This window comes from Neoarius graeffei, chromosome 5 (assembly GCF_027579695.1).
Source record: "Neoarius graeffei isolate fNeoGra1 chromosome 5, fNeoGra1.pri, whole genome shotgun sequence".
NCBI lineage: Eukaryota > Metazoa > Chordata > Actinopteri > Siluriformes > Ariidae > Neoarius > Neoarius graeffei.
This window is the reverse complement of record NC_083573.1, coordinates 56,837,972-56,855,227: the sequence shown is the minus strand read 5'-3', so window position 1 is coordinate 56,855,227 and position 17,256 is coordinate 56,837,972. Positions and strand designations below refer to the sequence as shown.

At 40.3% G+C, this 17,256-nt stretch overlaps 1 protein-coding gene across 1 annotated transcript in view; it reads left to right on the top strand.

Moving 5' to 3' along the window:
- rsu1 (Ras suppressor protein 1) overlaps window positions 1–16,021 on the top strand; it is a 77,368-nt gene extending 61,347 nt beyond the window's left edge. The window contains exon 9 of the mRNA XM_060920616.1: window positions 14,656–16,021. Coding sequence (XP_060776599.1) covers window positions 14,656–14,758 — 103 coding nt within the window. The 3' untranslated portion in view covers window positions 14,759–16,021. The remainder of the gene's footprint in view (window positions 1–14,655) is intronic.
- The last annotated feature ends 1,235 nt before the right edge of the window (window positions 16,022–17,256 follow it).

Here is a 17,256-nt window from a genome sequence, read left to right as displayed (position 1 = left end):
TTACTGGCCACTTTAGTAGGAACGCCTGTACCCCTGTGAATTCATGCAAATATCCAATGAATTAATCATGTGACCGCAGCACATTGCATAGAAATCATGCAGATACAAGCACAGAGCTTCAGTTAATGTTCACATCAAACATTAACTGGGTTGGAAAGGACCAGGTGCGTTTTGGTGAGCCAGACCCCACTGTAGACTGTTCTTGACTGACAGAAGCGGAACCCGATGTGGTCTTCTGCTGTTGTAGTCCATCCGCGTCAAGGTTTAATGTGTTACAGGTGTTCCTATTAAATTGGCTGGAGAGTGTATGTCTATGTTTTGTCAAATTCTTATAGTTTTAGTACTAGCACATCACCTGACCTCAACAGCAAATTAGGACTAGAGTGTTTTGGCAAATGTCACATCTCTGGCACTTCCAAAAAAAAAATCAATTAATGGTATAGCTAGCAGGGTTCATAGACATCCCGTCCTTTCCTTCCAAAAACAGTACCAACTGCGTTCTTATGCACACACATCCCACCAGGGATAATATTGCACGGCTGAGACCCGAACTTAAATACCAGCAGCACTACTTCACTACTTAAAGTGCCATTCCACCATTGGATGTATTCTTTGGCATAAAATGCAATATATTTTATGACAACATGACTAGACAGAGAAATCTTTTAGCTTCAAAATGATATATCAAACATGATTTTTTGACAACGACAAGTATATTAATTTTGCGACCAAAGTCACCTACCCTTTTAATTTCCGCGCGGTAGTGAAACGTGATGTCATCGGCAGGTTCCCCTTCTTGTGTACCACGTCATGTATGACGTGGCACAGATTATCAGCAATGGCGGATAGAACGCGATTTCCACTTGTCGATTGCTGTGCCGATATTCACCATCGACCGTCTCCTTTGGGCATCACTTGCTATTTTCCTTCACTTCTTTTCCGAAGCTGACAATCGCGTTCTATCCGCCATTGCTGATAATCTGTGCCACGTCACACGTGACGTGGTACACAAGAAGGGGAACCTGCCGATGACATCACGTTTCACTACCGCGCGGAAATTAAAAGGGTAGGTGACTTTGGTCGCAAAATTAATATACTTGTCGTTGTCAAAAAATTATGTTTGATATATCATTTTGAAGCTAAAAGATTTCTCTGTCTAGTCATGTTGTCATAAAATATATTGTATTTTATGCCAAAAAAATACATCCAATGGTGGAATGGCACTTTAACAGTGTTGTTTGTGCCATTTGGGTCCTAAATAACATCTTGAACAATAAAAGGCTTCTGTTTTTGTGTCTTGTTGTTGGTGGGGGTTTTTTTCTCTCTTTACAAACTTTTTCTGTATTCTGTGCAGCATGTTATTAACAATACTTTACAACTTCTCAATCCCACATAACAGGAAAAGACAAATCCTTCTATTTGATCATTTAGCTGTGTGCCGAGCTCATCCCCACAACCCACATACTGGAACTGATCTTTTCTCAAGACACAGGACTTCCCCTTTTTAATGGAATCTTACTATATGTCCTCGGGTTTTTTGCATAGTCTGTGTTTGCTATTTTGTGAGATCGATGTGGGCCTGCAGATGAAGACTGTATACAGTATTGATTATGTCCACGTGGATAAGTTGAAGGGCTTTTACTGACAGATTGAAGGATTGTTAATGACTGATTGCTACATTCTTTGATAAATGGAAATCCCTGTATTTGGTGAGTGCTGTCTTTTTTTTTTTCTTCAGTTGGCATACAAATGCGGAATGCTACATGTACTAAATTGTGAGTGAGACATACACTTTATTAGGAACACCACATTAATTCGGGGTAGGATCCAGCCTCAGTTCTTTTTGACATGGATTTCACAAGGTGTTGGAAACACTCCTTTGAGATTCTTATCCATGTTAACATGAACACATCACCTAATTGCTGCAGATTTGTCAGCTGCACATTATTTCTATTAATCTCCCATTCTTCCACATCTGATATCTGGTTATTTAGCACAAAAGTCTTTTAGCACAAGTTCTAAAGTCTCTTAGCACAACTGTATGTTCTTTAGCACCACTCTGGATTATGGTCACAATAACAAAAAAACAAAAAATACTCATCTTGATATAGGAAGGGGTTTATTATGATTGCTTAGGGACTGGAAGCTGGAATTTCTGCTGCTGTGCATGTTAAGAATCAGTTGTTGATCCCTGAAACATGGACTGAAAATCTTTGGTGTCTTTGGATATTTGTAGTTAAGCCATAACAAACCTTGAATTGTGGGCACCTTCATAGATAACTTCAGTCACTTCTGATCATATCACAAATTCAATTGACTGTCAATAATTACACGTTTGCCAAATTAATTAACCGGGGGATTATGTGTCTTGCCCTGCTTGACAGCGTGTGTTTTGCCGACTAAGAGTAGACTCTAGTCCTAAAAACTTACTCAAATTATTAAAAGTCTATTTGATATCACATATTGCTGTTTTCATATGTATTTGACTAATAAAGCTACAAAGTCTTTAACCGAAAAAAGACCAGTTTCAGTGAGAAAAATGAGAATCATGTCTCCTGAATAACCACCAGTTGTGATATGTAAACAAACGAAATAAACTTCCACTAAAGTAGAACGAATGGCAATTATCTTTATCAAATTAGCAAATTGTAAATAATAAATATGATATAATTTAAGCTCAGCACTTTAATAAAGACAAAACAAACCTGGAAGTTGGCTGTAGCGGTGTACTGTGTCAGGGGACGTGCTGTGTTAAATAATTTGGAAGGAGGATTGGTGACTAATGTATGGGCTACATCAAACATGGCAGTTTCAAGATGGCAGAGTGAGGAAATACAATCGCTCGTTTTCGATCAGAATCCTGGCAACTTTAAAAAAATCAATCAAACATCTTTAAACATGATCAGTATGTATTCATAATAAAGATTAAGTGTTCTTGGATCTTGTGCTAAAGAACTTAGAGTTGTGCGAAGAGACTTTTGTGCTAAATAACCATAAACCCCACATCCCAAAGGTGCTCTTCTGTGTTCAGATCCCATGACTGGGTAGGCCTTTGAAGAACACTGAACTCCTCGTCATGTTCATGGAACCAGTAATAGACGACTTGTGCTTTGTGACATGGTGCATTATCATGCTGGAAGTAGCCATTAGAAGATGGGTAAATTGTGGCAATAAATGGATGCTCATGGTCAGCAACAATACACAGACAGGCTGTGTCATTCAGACAATACTTAATTGCCATTAAAGGGCCCAACAAGTGCCAAAAAATGATTCCCCACACCATTACACTACCACCACCAGCCTGAGCTGTTGAGAGCAGACAGGTTGGGGCCATGGATTCATGCTATTGAAGCCAAATTCCGACCCCACTATCTGCATTAGTGTTTTTTGTTTATTTCCTTGCACCATTGTAGGTAAACACTAGAGACGACTGTGTATGAAAGTACCAGGAGATCAGCAGTTTCTGAAATACTCAATCCAGCCCAGCTAGCATCAGCAACCATGCCATGATCACGGAGATCAAATTCTTTCCTCATTCTGATGTTTGATGTGAACGTTAACTGAGTCTCTTGATGTGTATCTGCCTGATTTTATGCATTGTACTTCAAGCTTATGATTGGCTGATTGCATAATTACATGAATTAGCAGATGTACAAGTGTTCCTCATAAAGTGGTCCGAGAGTGTACAGTATGTCTGTTTGTTTAACTTTGTTTAGCATCGAATACATTGAGTTTGAAATGCAAAGTATTTTTGCAAAGGTTTTGGTAGAGCGCCAAAACTGGTCATGTGTAAGTATATTATATTGGCCAAGGATGTGTAAATATTACATTTTTTTTAAACCTCTGTGTATGTGTGTGTGCGAGAGAAAGAGAGAGAGCGAGCACTATCATTTGCCAAATAAGCTTCTCCCTGAAGGCCTTTGCCACTATTAAGAAAAATGTCAGCATCGTTGGCCTCAGGGTAAAAGAGATAATAAGAATATAGTGGCCATTGCTGGAATAAATCAAACAGTTCCTACTCAATAGATAATTCTAACTCAATCACAGTCCTTGCCTTATGTATTAGAGCCCAAGAAGAGCTCAGATATTGTTTGGCTTCTCCAGTGCTGGCTGTTTAGTTCTGCTCTGTTAAACTGTGTACTAATGTGGCTCTGTGCTCATCTGCTATATCTATAACAATGCTGCTGAAGGGAGCTTACTTCCACCCTGACAGATTCAAGAGGCTGAGGTTGAAGTGTGTGTATGTGTGGGAATGGGGTAAAGTGTTTCAGCATAAGAGAACCTTGTACTTGCACGTGTGAGGTTGGTTTATCCCATTAGACAGGCGTTAACAGGGTGTAAAGCGTGGACTCTGGATATGTCCAATGGCTCAGCAGTTTCCTTCACACCTGCCTAAATGTCTTTCAGCTCTGATCACATTGGAACCTCACCTTTCCTAGGACTATTTTTTTCACTCTGACTTCCTCTCTGTCTGTCTTTGGTCCCTTTCAGTTATTCATTCTCACCGTGTAATCTGCTCGTTTCTCATATTCAATGGCTATTTAGCATAAGAAGTTATTGATGCAACACTCAAACAATAGCACTATAATGTACTTTGTTTAAAGAGGAAAAAAAGGAAGGATGTCTGTTGCTTTGGGTATATAATTCTTTCTCCAGGTAATTATTATTATTATTTTTTTAAAGATTTTTTGGGGGGCTTTTTTTTCACCTTTATTGGATAGGACAGTGTAGAGACAGGACAGGAAATGAACGGGAGAGAGAGACGGGGAGGGATCGGGAAATGACCTCGGGTCGGAATCGAACCCGGGTCCCCGGATTTATGGTATGGCGCCTTAACCACCTGAGCCATGACACCCCCTCCAGGTAATTAGTTTGTCTTGAGATGATTATCTGGTTACATTTTCATAGAACCAATGCACTGTATTATCAGTCAGGCCCTATGGAGTTATATGGAGAGGTTCTGTTGGACTTGTGTAGTGGTTACTAGCGAGAGAACACATGCTTGTAGAGAACAGTTATTTGTCCATCTAGGAATTAAAAAAAAAAAGAATGAAACGCGCTGAATTGTCTCCTCTGAATCTTCCTCTCCTCATTTCTTCAGCTGGGGAGGGTTTGGTATCATGTTGGGTAAAGGGGGGGCTTGCATGCATATTTCATGCAGTGGCTTGTTAACCTGACAGAGGGATCTTTGGGCTGACTGACGGTGTGAGAGAGCAACTGCATGCTCATAATGCATTAACATATGGTAAAGCCTGCCTCACCACCATCTTTTATTCATCCACTTCTCTAAGCGCTTGTTGATATCAAGCAGCAGAGCTGAGCTATGTACAGCACACATCATAGTTTTCTGAGGCTGATTAGGAAAAAGATGTCATTAAGATTGTCCTTCTGTTTACAGCCTCCATCTCTCTCCCTTTCCCTCTCCTCCTCTCTGTCCCATTTATTAATGTCTGGAAACTGGCCCCAAGCTGAGAATCTGTTGGAAGCACCACAAACATTGGCAAACACTGTTTCTCTATATTGGCCACACAAATGCTGCTTGAATAAATTTTTTTTTTTGGGGGGGGCTGTTACTTTCATCTTCACTGTTCATTGCAGGAGTGTTAAAGTATTCTGGAAAACATGTCAAAACTTCTGGAGCATGATGTGGTCCCAGTAGAGACTATGCTCTAATCCCTGAGTGGCCAGAGACATGAGATCCATCAGCCAGACATTTCTGGGTCCAGAGGTTAAAACTCTGTCTGCTATGTTGTCTGAAAGCGTTGCAGACAGACAGGAGAGTCCCCCAGGTCCGAACTGTTGGCGCTACACAGGTTATGATTTGAGTTAATCAATTTTCTTTAACAGCGTAGAAAACCTAATTAATGATATCAAGTCCAATGGTGTGAAAAACATAAAGATGTTTCTGCATGTTTTAATGGATCTTCGTGAGTATTGTGGGTGTATCGTTAGACATCCTGGGGTAGCGATCATTATAACTTGGACGACTGAGCAAGCAAAGCCACATTCCTGAATGAGTGAGCTACCTTTTATTGGTTTTGAATAACTTCTTAGAGAAATGAATCTGTGATCTCTTAAATGGTGAGGGAGATGATAGGAATATAATATCATAAGGTAAACATGATGTAATACAAAAATATCTGTAGCAGGGGTGTAACGGTACACAAAAATCATGGTTTGGTAGGTACCTCAGTTTTGAAGTCACAGTACAGTAAGAGGAAAAAATGTACAACATAAAATTGCAGGTTGTTTTTATGAACTTTTGTGAACACCAGCAGTTCATAATTTTTAAATAACATCTTAAATGAAATGTACTAAAAATAAAAATAGAATACTGCTGCAAACCACAGATAATGTCTCCAATAAATAAAAGATTCTCCAATAAATTAAAATGAAATTAGCGTTTCCATATTGACTGAAGTGCAACGTTAACAGTTCCAACTTGTATGCCTGCTCAGTTTCATTCAACTTTCATATTTTTTTCCCCCAGAAAAATTAACTTGTCTATGTACATTGTCCTCTGAAAGGGCAGATCTGCTGGCAATTACAATATCTGAGTGATCAAGTTCGATGTGTTGTCAGAAGCACACCCAATTACTGCTGAACAATGTTGGCACACTGCTTTCATCTTATCCAGTTGTCTTTGTCCATCGTTGTATTTCACCGGGAAACCGAAGTGTTCCCAAACAGGAGACCTTAATGATCAGGGCAGGTCTTCAAGCTCTGGCTTCTTGTTCGCATTAGCCATGATGTTTGCTAACTTGGCTGTGTAGTGTGCTCGAAGTGCGAGGCGGAGACTTAACAAATGCGTATGGTCCACCACTTAATGTGTTAATGTGGGAACTCGGATTACTAATTACCGTTAAAGATTGCATTTGGTACACATCTGCACCATATCAAAAGTCCTGTACCAAAACGGTACGGTACGAATATGTGTACCATTATACCTCTAATCTGTAGAAATATCAGACAAAATCAAGGATAATAACTCAGGTATGGGATTTTTTTTCTATATTTGGACTTCATAAAACATCTTTGGTTTCTTGGTTTTTCTATCTGTGTTGTATCGAGCCGCTCAACAGAGGGCCTTTTATTGTACTTATGTACAGTGGCCTCTTTGGTTTTATGATTACTGAGTATTGGTTGAGGAGGTTAGGAGGGTGAGGGGTACCTCATTGTTTCTCATTATCCCAGGCTCATAGGCAGCTCTCAGAGGCCTACTTCCACACCTCCATGGCCTCCTATGGGCTATCAGTCAGAGGCCTCATTAACAGCCCTCACTTTTAAAACTCAAACCCTCAGCTGGCTTGCGATGCCTCTGTGCAGGGAAAACTGATAACCAAGTGCTCTTTACCTCAAAATTAATTATTCATTACAAAAACCATTACAAAGCATGTAGCACACCATAGCATAATAGCGTTGCCCATTAACTGACAACAAACTGTCTTTAGATTATTGTGATGATGCATCTTGTTTTGTTGGTTGGTGAAAAAACAGCAACAATGAAATCTGTCTTGTATGATGGTTATTATTGGCGGAATTTCTTAATTTCTGCTGTCGGGTCATGGCATGTCACAGAACAGTACAGGTCAGCAAAACATCACACTTCATCATCATTGACAGATTTATAGGTAATAATGGGAGTCTCTGGGGAGCTATCACTTCTGAATTGCTCTCTGGCTTGTTTGTCATGCGTCTTCATTATTGTCATTTAGTCTCATTGAGCCCAAGCATGGATTTCCATTGGCTGTGTCACACCGGATTGTGCTGTAGACTGAGTAGAGTGTCATGGCGCTGTGCTATTTGGATGCACTATTTGATGTATAGTCTCTGAAATTGTTGGCTGAAAGTATAAGTAATCTGCCACTGTTAATGACTGAAAATGCTCGAGTTGGTTTCTCCTTCACATCTCTCTTTAGCCTCTTTCTACTTTACACTTTCATTGGTTACTTGTACTTGATTCTCTTTGTCATGCAGTCTCAATATATGTAACTGTACATGTGTTGTGCTTTGAAGAGCCTTTACACATTTGACAAAATGTGTATTCCTCTGCACATACTAAACCCAATCACTGATGAACCAATTAGTGTTTCAAGAAGATATAGAGAAAGAAGCAACATCAGCATTAAGTTACTGTATGTTGCTTAAGTATTACCCAAAAGACTCTTAAAGGGCAGTGAACTGAGTCAGGCTTCCTTCTGTGTAAGGCAGTACTACAAAGTTAATGTTCATGCGTAACATATTCTCAAGTGTGGATCTTTTTCAATCTTGAGTCTGAAATTCATATAGAGTGGAAAAACTCGGAGAATGAACTACTAAATTACATCACTTCATAATTATTGGCAACCTATCTTATGCTGTGTTCACATATATACCGGTACGATAGTGGTATAACTGTATCGATACAAAGTATACCGGTACAGTTTAGTGCATCTGTCCACACTAGCGAGAAATGTTTGCGGTTTTCTTTCACGGTAGTTGAAATGCGCGTGCGCGAAATGTTTCCGTGGTTACTGAGTAACTTCCTTCCGAGAATATGGCGGATGAAACAACGTGTGTGCGCTTTTTGTTGTCAATGTACAGTCTGTATTTCTGGTGGTCATGTATTCAGTTGAATTGTATAAAACGCGCGAGGCAGTTGAGAAAGAAACAAAGAAAACGAAGCTCCGTTCTTCACTATTTTATTCAGCGAAGACATCGATTGAGGTGTGTGACTTTGCGCATGCGCATTATATTTGTATCGATACAGAACCGCTTCATCTGTCCACACTACAGCGAAGCGCTACAGTACCGATACTGTACCGGTACGAAACCCATACATTTGTGGGTTTCATACCGATACAGTTATACCGATACAGTATACCGGTATAGTTGCTCTAGTGTGGACAGGTGTTGCGGTACGAAAGTAGTATTGTATCGGTACAAAATCCCTAGTGTGGACAGGGTAATATTCTCAGAATGAGTACAAGAAACAACTCAAACTTTTAATAATAAAAAGTTCATTTATTCTAAGAAAAGAAATAAAAACTTTAACATTTTTTAAAACAAAATCCGATGTGTCACACTGACTGGAGTCCCTTCAGTGAGACCGGAGAATATAGAGCAATCAATCGAAGACACTTGTCAGTACTGAATCCCTCCAGGGTCCTAAGTGGAGTGGACTCTTGTGGAGTCTCCTTCCCAGCTCACCACCCAGGTTTTCAGTGGGGTTTAGATCAGAGAACTAGGATGATCAAATCAGAAAATTGTTTCGCTGGACTTTTTGCGTGGATTTGGATGCACGGTTATGATGGAAAATCCAAACGCAACCCAACTGGAGTTTCTCAGCAGAGACTGTCAGATTTTCATTTCAAATCTCCTGGTTCTTCATGGAGTTGAAGAAGAACAAGGTTCTCTGTGCCTTTGCCTAATTTATGAAGGCCAACATACTTTTGCCTCGTTTCATTGTGTATTCATTAATAATTGTCAAAAAATGAAGGAATTTTTTTTCTGTCTCACCTGATTGTTGTGCCCTGTGATATAGGAAGTTATACCAACAATAGAGTAATATCCCAGTCCTGTTCCAGGGATGTGGAATATACTACTTTAAAGTACAGGCCATTTTATTTACAAAAAGAACTGCAATTCATTATACCAAGTGCTGTTTACATTTGTCCTCTGCCAATGAGGACAATGTAAGCATTTAAAATATAATTATGCTGCTTTTTTGTCTATTTTGTACTAGCTAAAGCAAAGCGCTTAGGTAACACAGTAGCTGTACACTAATTGTCTAGAAAGTTGTTGGTGTTACTGTCTGTAGGAGCAACATGACTCTTAATGATATTAGGTTAAATGCTTGTAAAAATCAGATTAATGGTCAGAGAAAAGTAATTTGCTCTAAAAGAAGGCAACAGAAACAGAGCTCTCTGGTTGTTTTAGTGTCTAGCATTCATCACTCTTGCCATTGCGGTCCGGGTTCGAGTCCTGTTCCGGGGGAAAGAAGTTTTACTGAAATCTCATTGTACATACACAGTGATGATACTGGTGTCGTATTTGTGTGTTCATTCATCCCACAGACAGTTAAAACCAGTATGTCTTGTATGCTTCAAGATTACTGTGGAGATTTATTATTATTATTATTATTATTATTATTATTGGAATTTGCATGTTTTCCCCGTGCCTGCATGGGTTTCCTCCGGATGCTCCGGTTTCCCCAACAGTTCAAAGACATATTTTTAAGTTCGTTTCTTAGACAAGGATTTTAAGATCGTTACCTTGTTAACAGTTTCAGTGTGAATCTTCCGCTGTCCTGAGACAGTTCTGAGGAAGGCGGAAGATTCACGCTGAAACTGTTAACAAGGTAACGATCTTAAAATCCTTGTCTAAGAAACGAACTTAAAAATACTTAAATAGTCAGACATAATGAACTTCCACTACATAGTTCAAAGATATGTAGATTAGGTAAAATACCCAGCCACTGGGGTTGCACAAGCCAGCGCATACTTAGTACCAGTCCCAAGCCTGGATAGATTGGGGAGGGTCATGTCAAGAAGGACATCTAGTGTAAAAACCTATGTCAAATCAAACACGCGGAACATGATGATCTGCTGTGGCGACCCCTAACGGGAGCAGCCAAAAGAAGAAGAAGATCTCATCTCATTATCTGTAGCCACTTTATCCTGTTCTACAGGGTCGCAGGCAAGCTGGAGCCTATCCCAGCTGACTACGGGCGAAAGGCGGGGTACACCCTGGACAAGTCGCCAGGTCATCACAGGGCTGACACATAGACACGGACAACCATTCACACTCACATTCACACCTACGGTCAATTTAGAGTCACCAGTTAACCTAACCTGCATGTCTTTGGACTGTGGGGGAAACCGGAGCACCCGGAGGAAACCCACGCGGACACGGGGAGAACATGCAAACTCCGCACAGAAAGGCCCTCGCCGGCCACGGGACTCGAACCCAGGACCTTCTTGCTGTGAGGCAACAGCGCTAACCACTACACCACCATGCCGCCCAAGAACAAGCTTATTATTATTATTATTATTATTATAAAATTGGATGAGACTGTTAAAGGGTACATGCCATATACATTTAAATTATTTTATATTTATTTTTCCCTGAGATGCTTTTGTAAAGTTTGCAAGTCTTGTTTTATATTCTTTCTAGGCATGTACGTTTAATGCCATATGAGGCAGAACAGAAATATAGAAATTTTTGCCAGCTCCAGTTACTAATCAATGAGCCATGGTCGGAGTACTTTCATTAATGGATTAGACAAATTTACTGTGTGTACTGAATCCCACACACAGAGGCATAGTCACTCTCACTTCAGAAACATGCATATGGAATGGACAGTCATTACACAGAAATACACACTTGTGATAGAGTGCGCTGTATGTGTTGGGCAGTAACTGAGATTAATTAACCTGACTGGGTTTAAGGAGCCCGTAGGAATCACATGGCCACCTCAGAAATCAGATTCCGTTAACTGGGCAGTCCCAGCGCTTGACTTTAATTGGCTCTAAATGCTCGCTGGGGCAGCTGAATGGGAAATCTTTGTGTTTATATTGAGGCAGGGCAGCAGAGCAACACTTCTGTAGCAATAAGCACACTCTTCATTGATCTGGGATCAGAGATCGAGACACTGTGGCTGTTTTTGAGAAAACTGTTGCCATGGACGTGCACACAAACATTCACGTTTGTGGTGCAAAGACGAGGGCAAAAATCTTTTCAACCTTTACTTTATGGTGGCTTTTGTGTCCTGTTTTAACAATTCAGGGAATATATCCATTTCACAGAACGAAAGATAATGTGCTCTCTGAATCTTTAGGCCTGACTCACTGCCTTGAAGCTTGTCATGTTGATGTCTTCTGTGACTGACTTCTGAGTCTACGCTAATAATGCCGATGTGGTCCCGTAACTCTCCCAGGGTGGACTCTGGATTGTTCTGTGGGTCTCATTCATGTCTCGTTCATGTCTCCCGGTCTGGTTTCTCAGTATTCCTCCCATGCTGGTGGGCTTGTCAGTAGTGTTGGATGCTGACAGAGAGAGAACGCTCCAGTGATCCCCACGCACCCTGCACATATTAGCCTGATGTAAAACAGGCCAATTTAGCCTGAGCTTCAGCACCAGCATCTATGTGCATCTGTCAGCTCTGATCCCTCTGACTGTCCCAGCCCAATCGGTTCACAATCCCCGTCACTGCATTTGCACAAGCTGAATACATGCGAACATCAATTCTATAAAATGTCCTCTTTACAAAGCCGGGTTTTGCTGCAGTAAAGTCTTAGACACACAAGGTGCTTCCAGTACTCATTAAGACAGATGAATTACTAGACAGGGACATCTAAAATGTCTTTGCAAAACAGTCAGATTTACCTCATAACATGTAGCGTTCCTACACTTACAGTGCACAACTATAACAATGAGGTATTTTTTCAAATCAAGTCAACTTTATTGTCAAATATGCTATACATGCTCGACATACAGCACAGATGAAATTTCAGTCCTCTCTGACCCACGGTGCAAACAGGCAATGCAATAAATAAAAATAAAAATAGAATAATTGAAAAAAACAAACAGACAGTATAAACACTCTAGATATGAACTAGACATAGACTAAACACTCAGACAAAATATAAACAGTATAAATAAACAGTATAAACACTAGATAAGAACATGACATAGATTAAACACTCAGGCCAAGTTTACATTAGACCGTATCTGTCTCATTTTCTTCGCGGATGCACTGTCCGTTTACATTAAAACGCCTGGAAACGCTGGGAAACGGGAATCCGCCAGGGTCCACGTATTCAATCCAGATCGTGTCTGGTCCGGTGCTGTGTAAACATTGAGGATACGCGGATACGCTGTGCTGAGCTCTAGCTGGCGTCGTCATTGGACAACGTCACTGTGACATCCACCTTCCTGATTCGCTGGCGTTGGTCATGTGACGCGACTGCTGAAAAACGGCGCGGACTTCCGCCTTGTATCACCTTTCATTAAAGAGTATAAAAGTATGAAAATACTGCAAATACTGATGCAAATACTGCCCATTGTGTAGTTATGATGGTCTTTAGGCTTGCCATCCTTCCACTTGCAAGTGGTAAGTGATATGCACTGAGATCACACACACAGCGGCTCAGTCCCGAATCACTGCTCGTGCGCTATACTCGTGCGCTCTGTGAGCTGCGCAGGGATGGAGTGCGCACCCTTCAGAGGGCACTCGCTGTTCAGGGCGGAGTGATTTGGAGTGCAGGATGCCTGCGGAGCCGAGCGTATCCGTGTATTGGTGTTGCTGTGTGCATGCGAATCGTTTTAAAAACGTTAATCTGATGATCCGCTGATACGGTCTAATGTAAACCCCACCTCAGACAATATAAACAGTGTAAACACTAGATAAGAACTAGACAAAGACTAAACACTCAAACAGACAATATAAACAGTATAAACACTCTAGATATGAACTAGACGTAGACTAAACACTCATATATACATATACACACATAAACACACATAAATTGGTTCAAATAATCTATTTCTCTAGATTATGCCAGTGTAGTGCATTATTCTGTTAGATTCATCCGGTATTTACAGACTACATGGTTCCATAGTAGCAATAGTAGAGCCATTCCACTGGACACCTTCCTACTCGCCTCACTGGGCAGCTGTGGTGGAATGGAAGCCTCCAATCCTCAGGGGAGAGACAACAGACAGGAACTTGCAAGAGAAGAGCGAGCAATATGGAGAGAAAGTGAGGTTAGATTAGCTTTGGATAATCGCTAAGTGCACCTTGTTATGTAATCAAGGACGTTAGAGACAGACTGGCACATTGTGCTTCAAAACTTTCATAATATTAATGCCATCTTTAATATGTAAACCTGTGCTCACATAGTGTTTGTGTGTGTTAGTGAGCGATACTTTCCTGATTAACCACACACTACTCCGAGGCAGTTTGTAGTCATCTGAAAATATTAAAAATGAATTCTAGCCTTGAAGCGGCACTCTCGCTTGACATTTTGCTCCTCTGCAATTAGAAGTATTTCTCAAGTTGCATTCTTTAATTACACTCTGAAGCCGTTCAGAGGTTTCGTGCAGGGCTCACCCACCATCATCAGCCACTTTGTCAACAATCAATCAGAGACTCTTATTAGTGTGGCAATGACTTGAGCACAGCATCAATTAGCCTGGCCCCTGCCACCACCCACATACGTTCTCACTCTCTTCTGTCCGTTTCTCTCGCTGCCTTTTGTTGTGTCATTTGGCCGAGCCTTTGAGTGCCTTTTACACAGAGAAAGGCAATGGACTGGAAATGGCTCGTCCCCCTTTTTTTTTTTCCCTCTCCCACCCTCTCACTCTGTTGCGGTTTCCTTATCTCTATTCCTTCAGCAGCCTGCTTTTAGATAATTGTCTCTCTGTGTAGTTTTCTTATGCAGCACACAGCTGTGGCTGGACAGCCTTAAACAGCACAATGAGCCTGCTGTCTCAGTAGGGGACTCATCAGTGTGTGCCATTCTCCATTATGCCTCCTTCACTCCTGCAGCCCCAAAACACTCTTCTTCTCCCTCTCACTGCACTCCCTATTAAATATACTTATGTATTATTTATGTATTTTTGGTTTCTAAGCAGTCCATCATGATAATACAAATCATATGTTCTGCTTTTCAGTCTTTATGGACGACACATGCAGGCTAATCCTGAAGCACCGAAAAAGAACAACGACAAATCCAAGAAGATCAGCCGCAAGCCCCTGGCTGCCAAGAACAAGTGAAGATGAGAAGGGTGGATGAAGAGTCCCCTGTCTGCCTGTCCGAGCTGGACCTCACTGCATGTGCCTTCCCCCACTTTTCTATTTATTTGATAAAAGAACACACGTTTTGTATGGGTTCTGTAATGGGGTGTTGTGTTATACATGTGTGGCCTCACAGCTGCCCTTGGCATGTCCCAAACAGCCATTAAATTCTTCTTTTTCTCCTATTTCCTTGCCTACATTATTTACATCACCTTAGACTTTAATTTGATTGATTTGCTATCATATAATTATTGCCTTATTCTCATAATGATGTACACCCAAGCATTACTTTTTTAAGATAATTTCTCGCACGATGTCTTTAAATGTTACTGCAACGCTATAAATTCAGCCAAGTCATGAAAATCACATTTGGACAGTTTGTCAGATCAGATGATATTAGATATTGTCAAAAACTTTGACCATGACTGAACTATCACACTGTACTAAGGCAAAAATATCATAGAAAGTACTGTTTAGGAAATATCACCTATTTTCTTCCCCTTTTAATGGTGTTTTAGTTGAGCATTACTTACATTATATTAGTTGCTAGACTTGTGATATGCATTGTAATGTGCATATGTGTACCATGAAAGCATCCTCACATATCATACATTTTCTCATATTGTTCTTATAGGCTACTGTCCAAATACAGTGCAGTGGAAAAAAAAAATTAATATCACACTCCACTGTTTGATTTGAGCCATCTAAACAAGGCACGCAGCTTTCCACAACAGCAATTTGTACCTCTCGTGCCGGGCTGAGGAGCAGGGCTGTTGCGTAACGGCAGGAGGATTTCTGGAAGGGTTTAGCAGTCTGAGCAGAGTCTGTACAGGATTGTGTCCTGCCTCAGAGGACATGTATCTGTCTGCTCCCTCTGCCTCACCTCTTGCTCTTAATGACTTGTATGAATGGCTGCAAACCGAGGTATTGAATGGTTAGCAAATAAGACCAGTTATAAAAACGACCCTGCAGCTCCAAACAATGGGCCGTTTATAAAGTACAGTGTACTGTTTCCTTTTCAGTATTGTCTGTATGTACATTTGAAAGTGGTCTGTTATTGTATCAAATTATTTTGACTCTTACGGTAACTCTAATACACCATGAGCTTTGCGCTTGATCTCTGCAATAGTATTGTCACAAGTCACACCAAATTTTATTACAAATATGTTGGTGTTCTTTTGTCACCATGTGTCATGTATTCATTTTTAAACACTTTGAATAAAATATTCTGTTTGACTGTCAGATTGTTATTGATTTGTTTGATTAGTGGTTCATGTTATAGAGTTGTTAAGTATGAAGTCTAGATCATAATTATTAGGCTGTACATCGAGCGTTATTTCAGAAATCGCTGATCTTGTGGGATTTTCACACAACAATCTATAAAATTTACAGAGAATGGTACAGAAATATTCAGGGACTGGCAGTTCTTTCAGTGACGATGCCTTGTTGAGGAGAAAGGTCAGAGGAGAATATCCAGAATGGTTGAAGCTGATAGGACGTCCAGAGTAAAAATTGATACATTAGTTCATTCATTCATTTATTTAAAAAATGTTTCCTGGTCTTTTTCTCATCTTCAGTTCAGTTTCATAGTTCAGTGCATTTGTGCCCATTGTAGCCTTAGATTCCAGTTTGTTTTTAAATTATTATTATTATAGAGGTGTAATTTAATATGGTTGTCTGCTGTTGTAGACCATCTGCATGAAATTCTGGTGTGTTGTGCTTTCTGTAATGTTTTTCTGCTCACCACTGCTGTAAAGAATATGTTTTGTGTTTGTTTGTTTTGAGTTACTTTATCCTTCCTGTCAGTATTGCAAAGCTGCTGCTCACTGGATTTTTTTTGTTTGTTTGTATTTTTCCATCATTCAACTGTAGAAACTGCTATGCAGGAATATCCCAAGTGATCATCAGCTTCTTAAAGTGCATCTACATGATTTTATGAATTGTGCTACTGCCACATGACTGACTGAATAAGTAGTACAGGTGTGAATATATATATACACTTGTGTTCAAAATAATAGCAGTCCAACACGACTAACCAGATCAATCACTGTTTTTGGTGGAAATTATATTACTACATGGCAAATAATTTACCAGTAGGTGTAGTAGAGTCATAGAAAACCAACAGACCCAACATTCATGATATGCATGCTCCTGAATCTGTGTAATCGAATAATTAAGTGAAAGGGACGTGTTCAAAATAATAGCAGTGTGGAGTTCAATTAGTGAGATCATTCATTCTGTGAAAAAACAGATGTCAGTCAGGTGGCCCTAATTTAAGGATGAAGCCAGCACATGTTGTACATCCATTTCTCTCTGAAAACATGAGAAACATGGGTCATTCCAGACATTGTTCAGAAGAACAGCGTGCTTTGATTAAAACGTTGATTGGAGAGGGGAAAACGTATACTGTAAAGAAGTGCAGAAAATGATGGGCTGCTCAGCTAAAATGATCTCCAGTGCTTTAAAATGGACAGCAA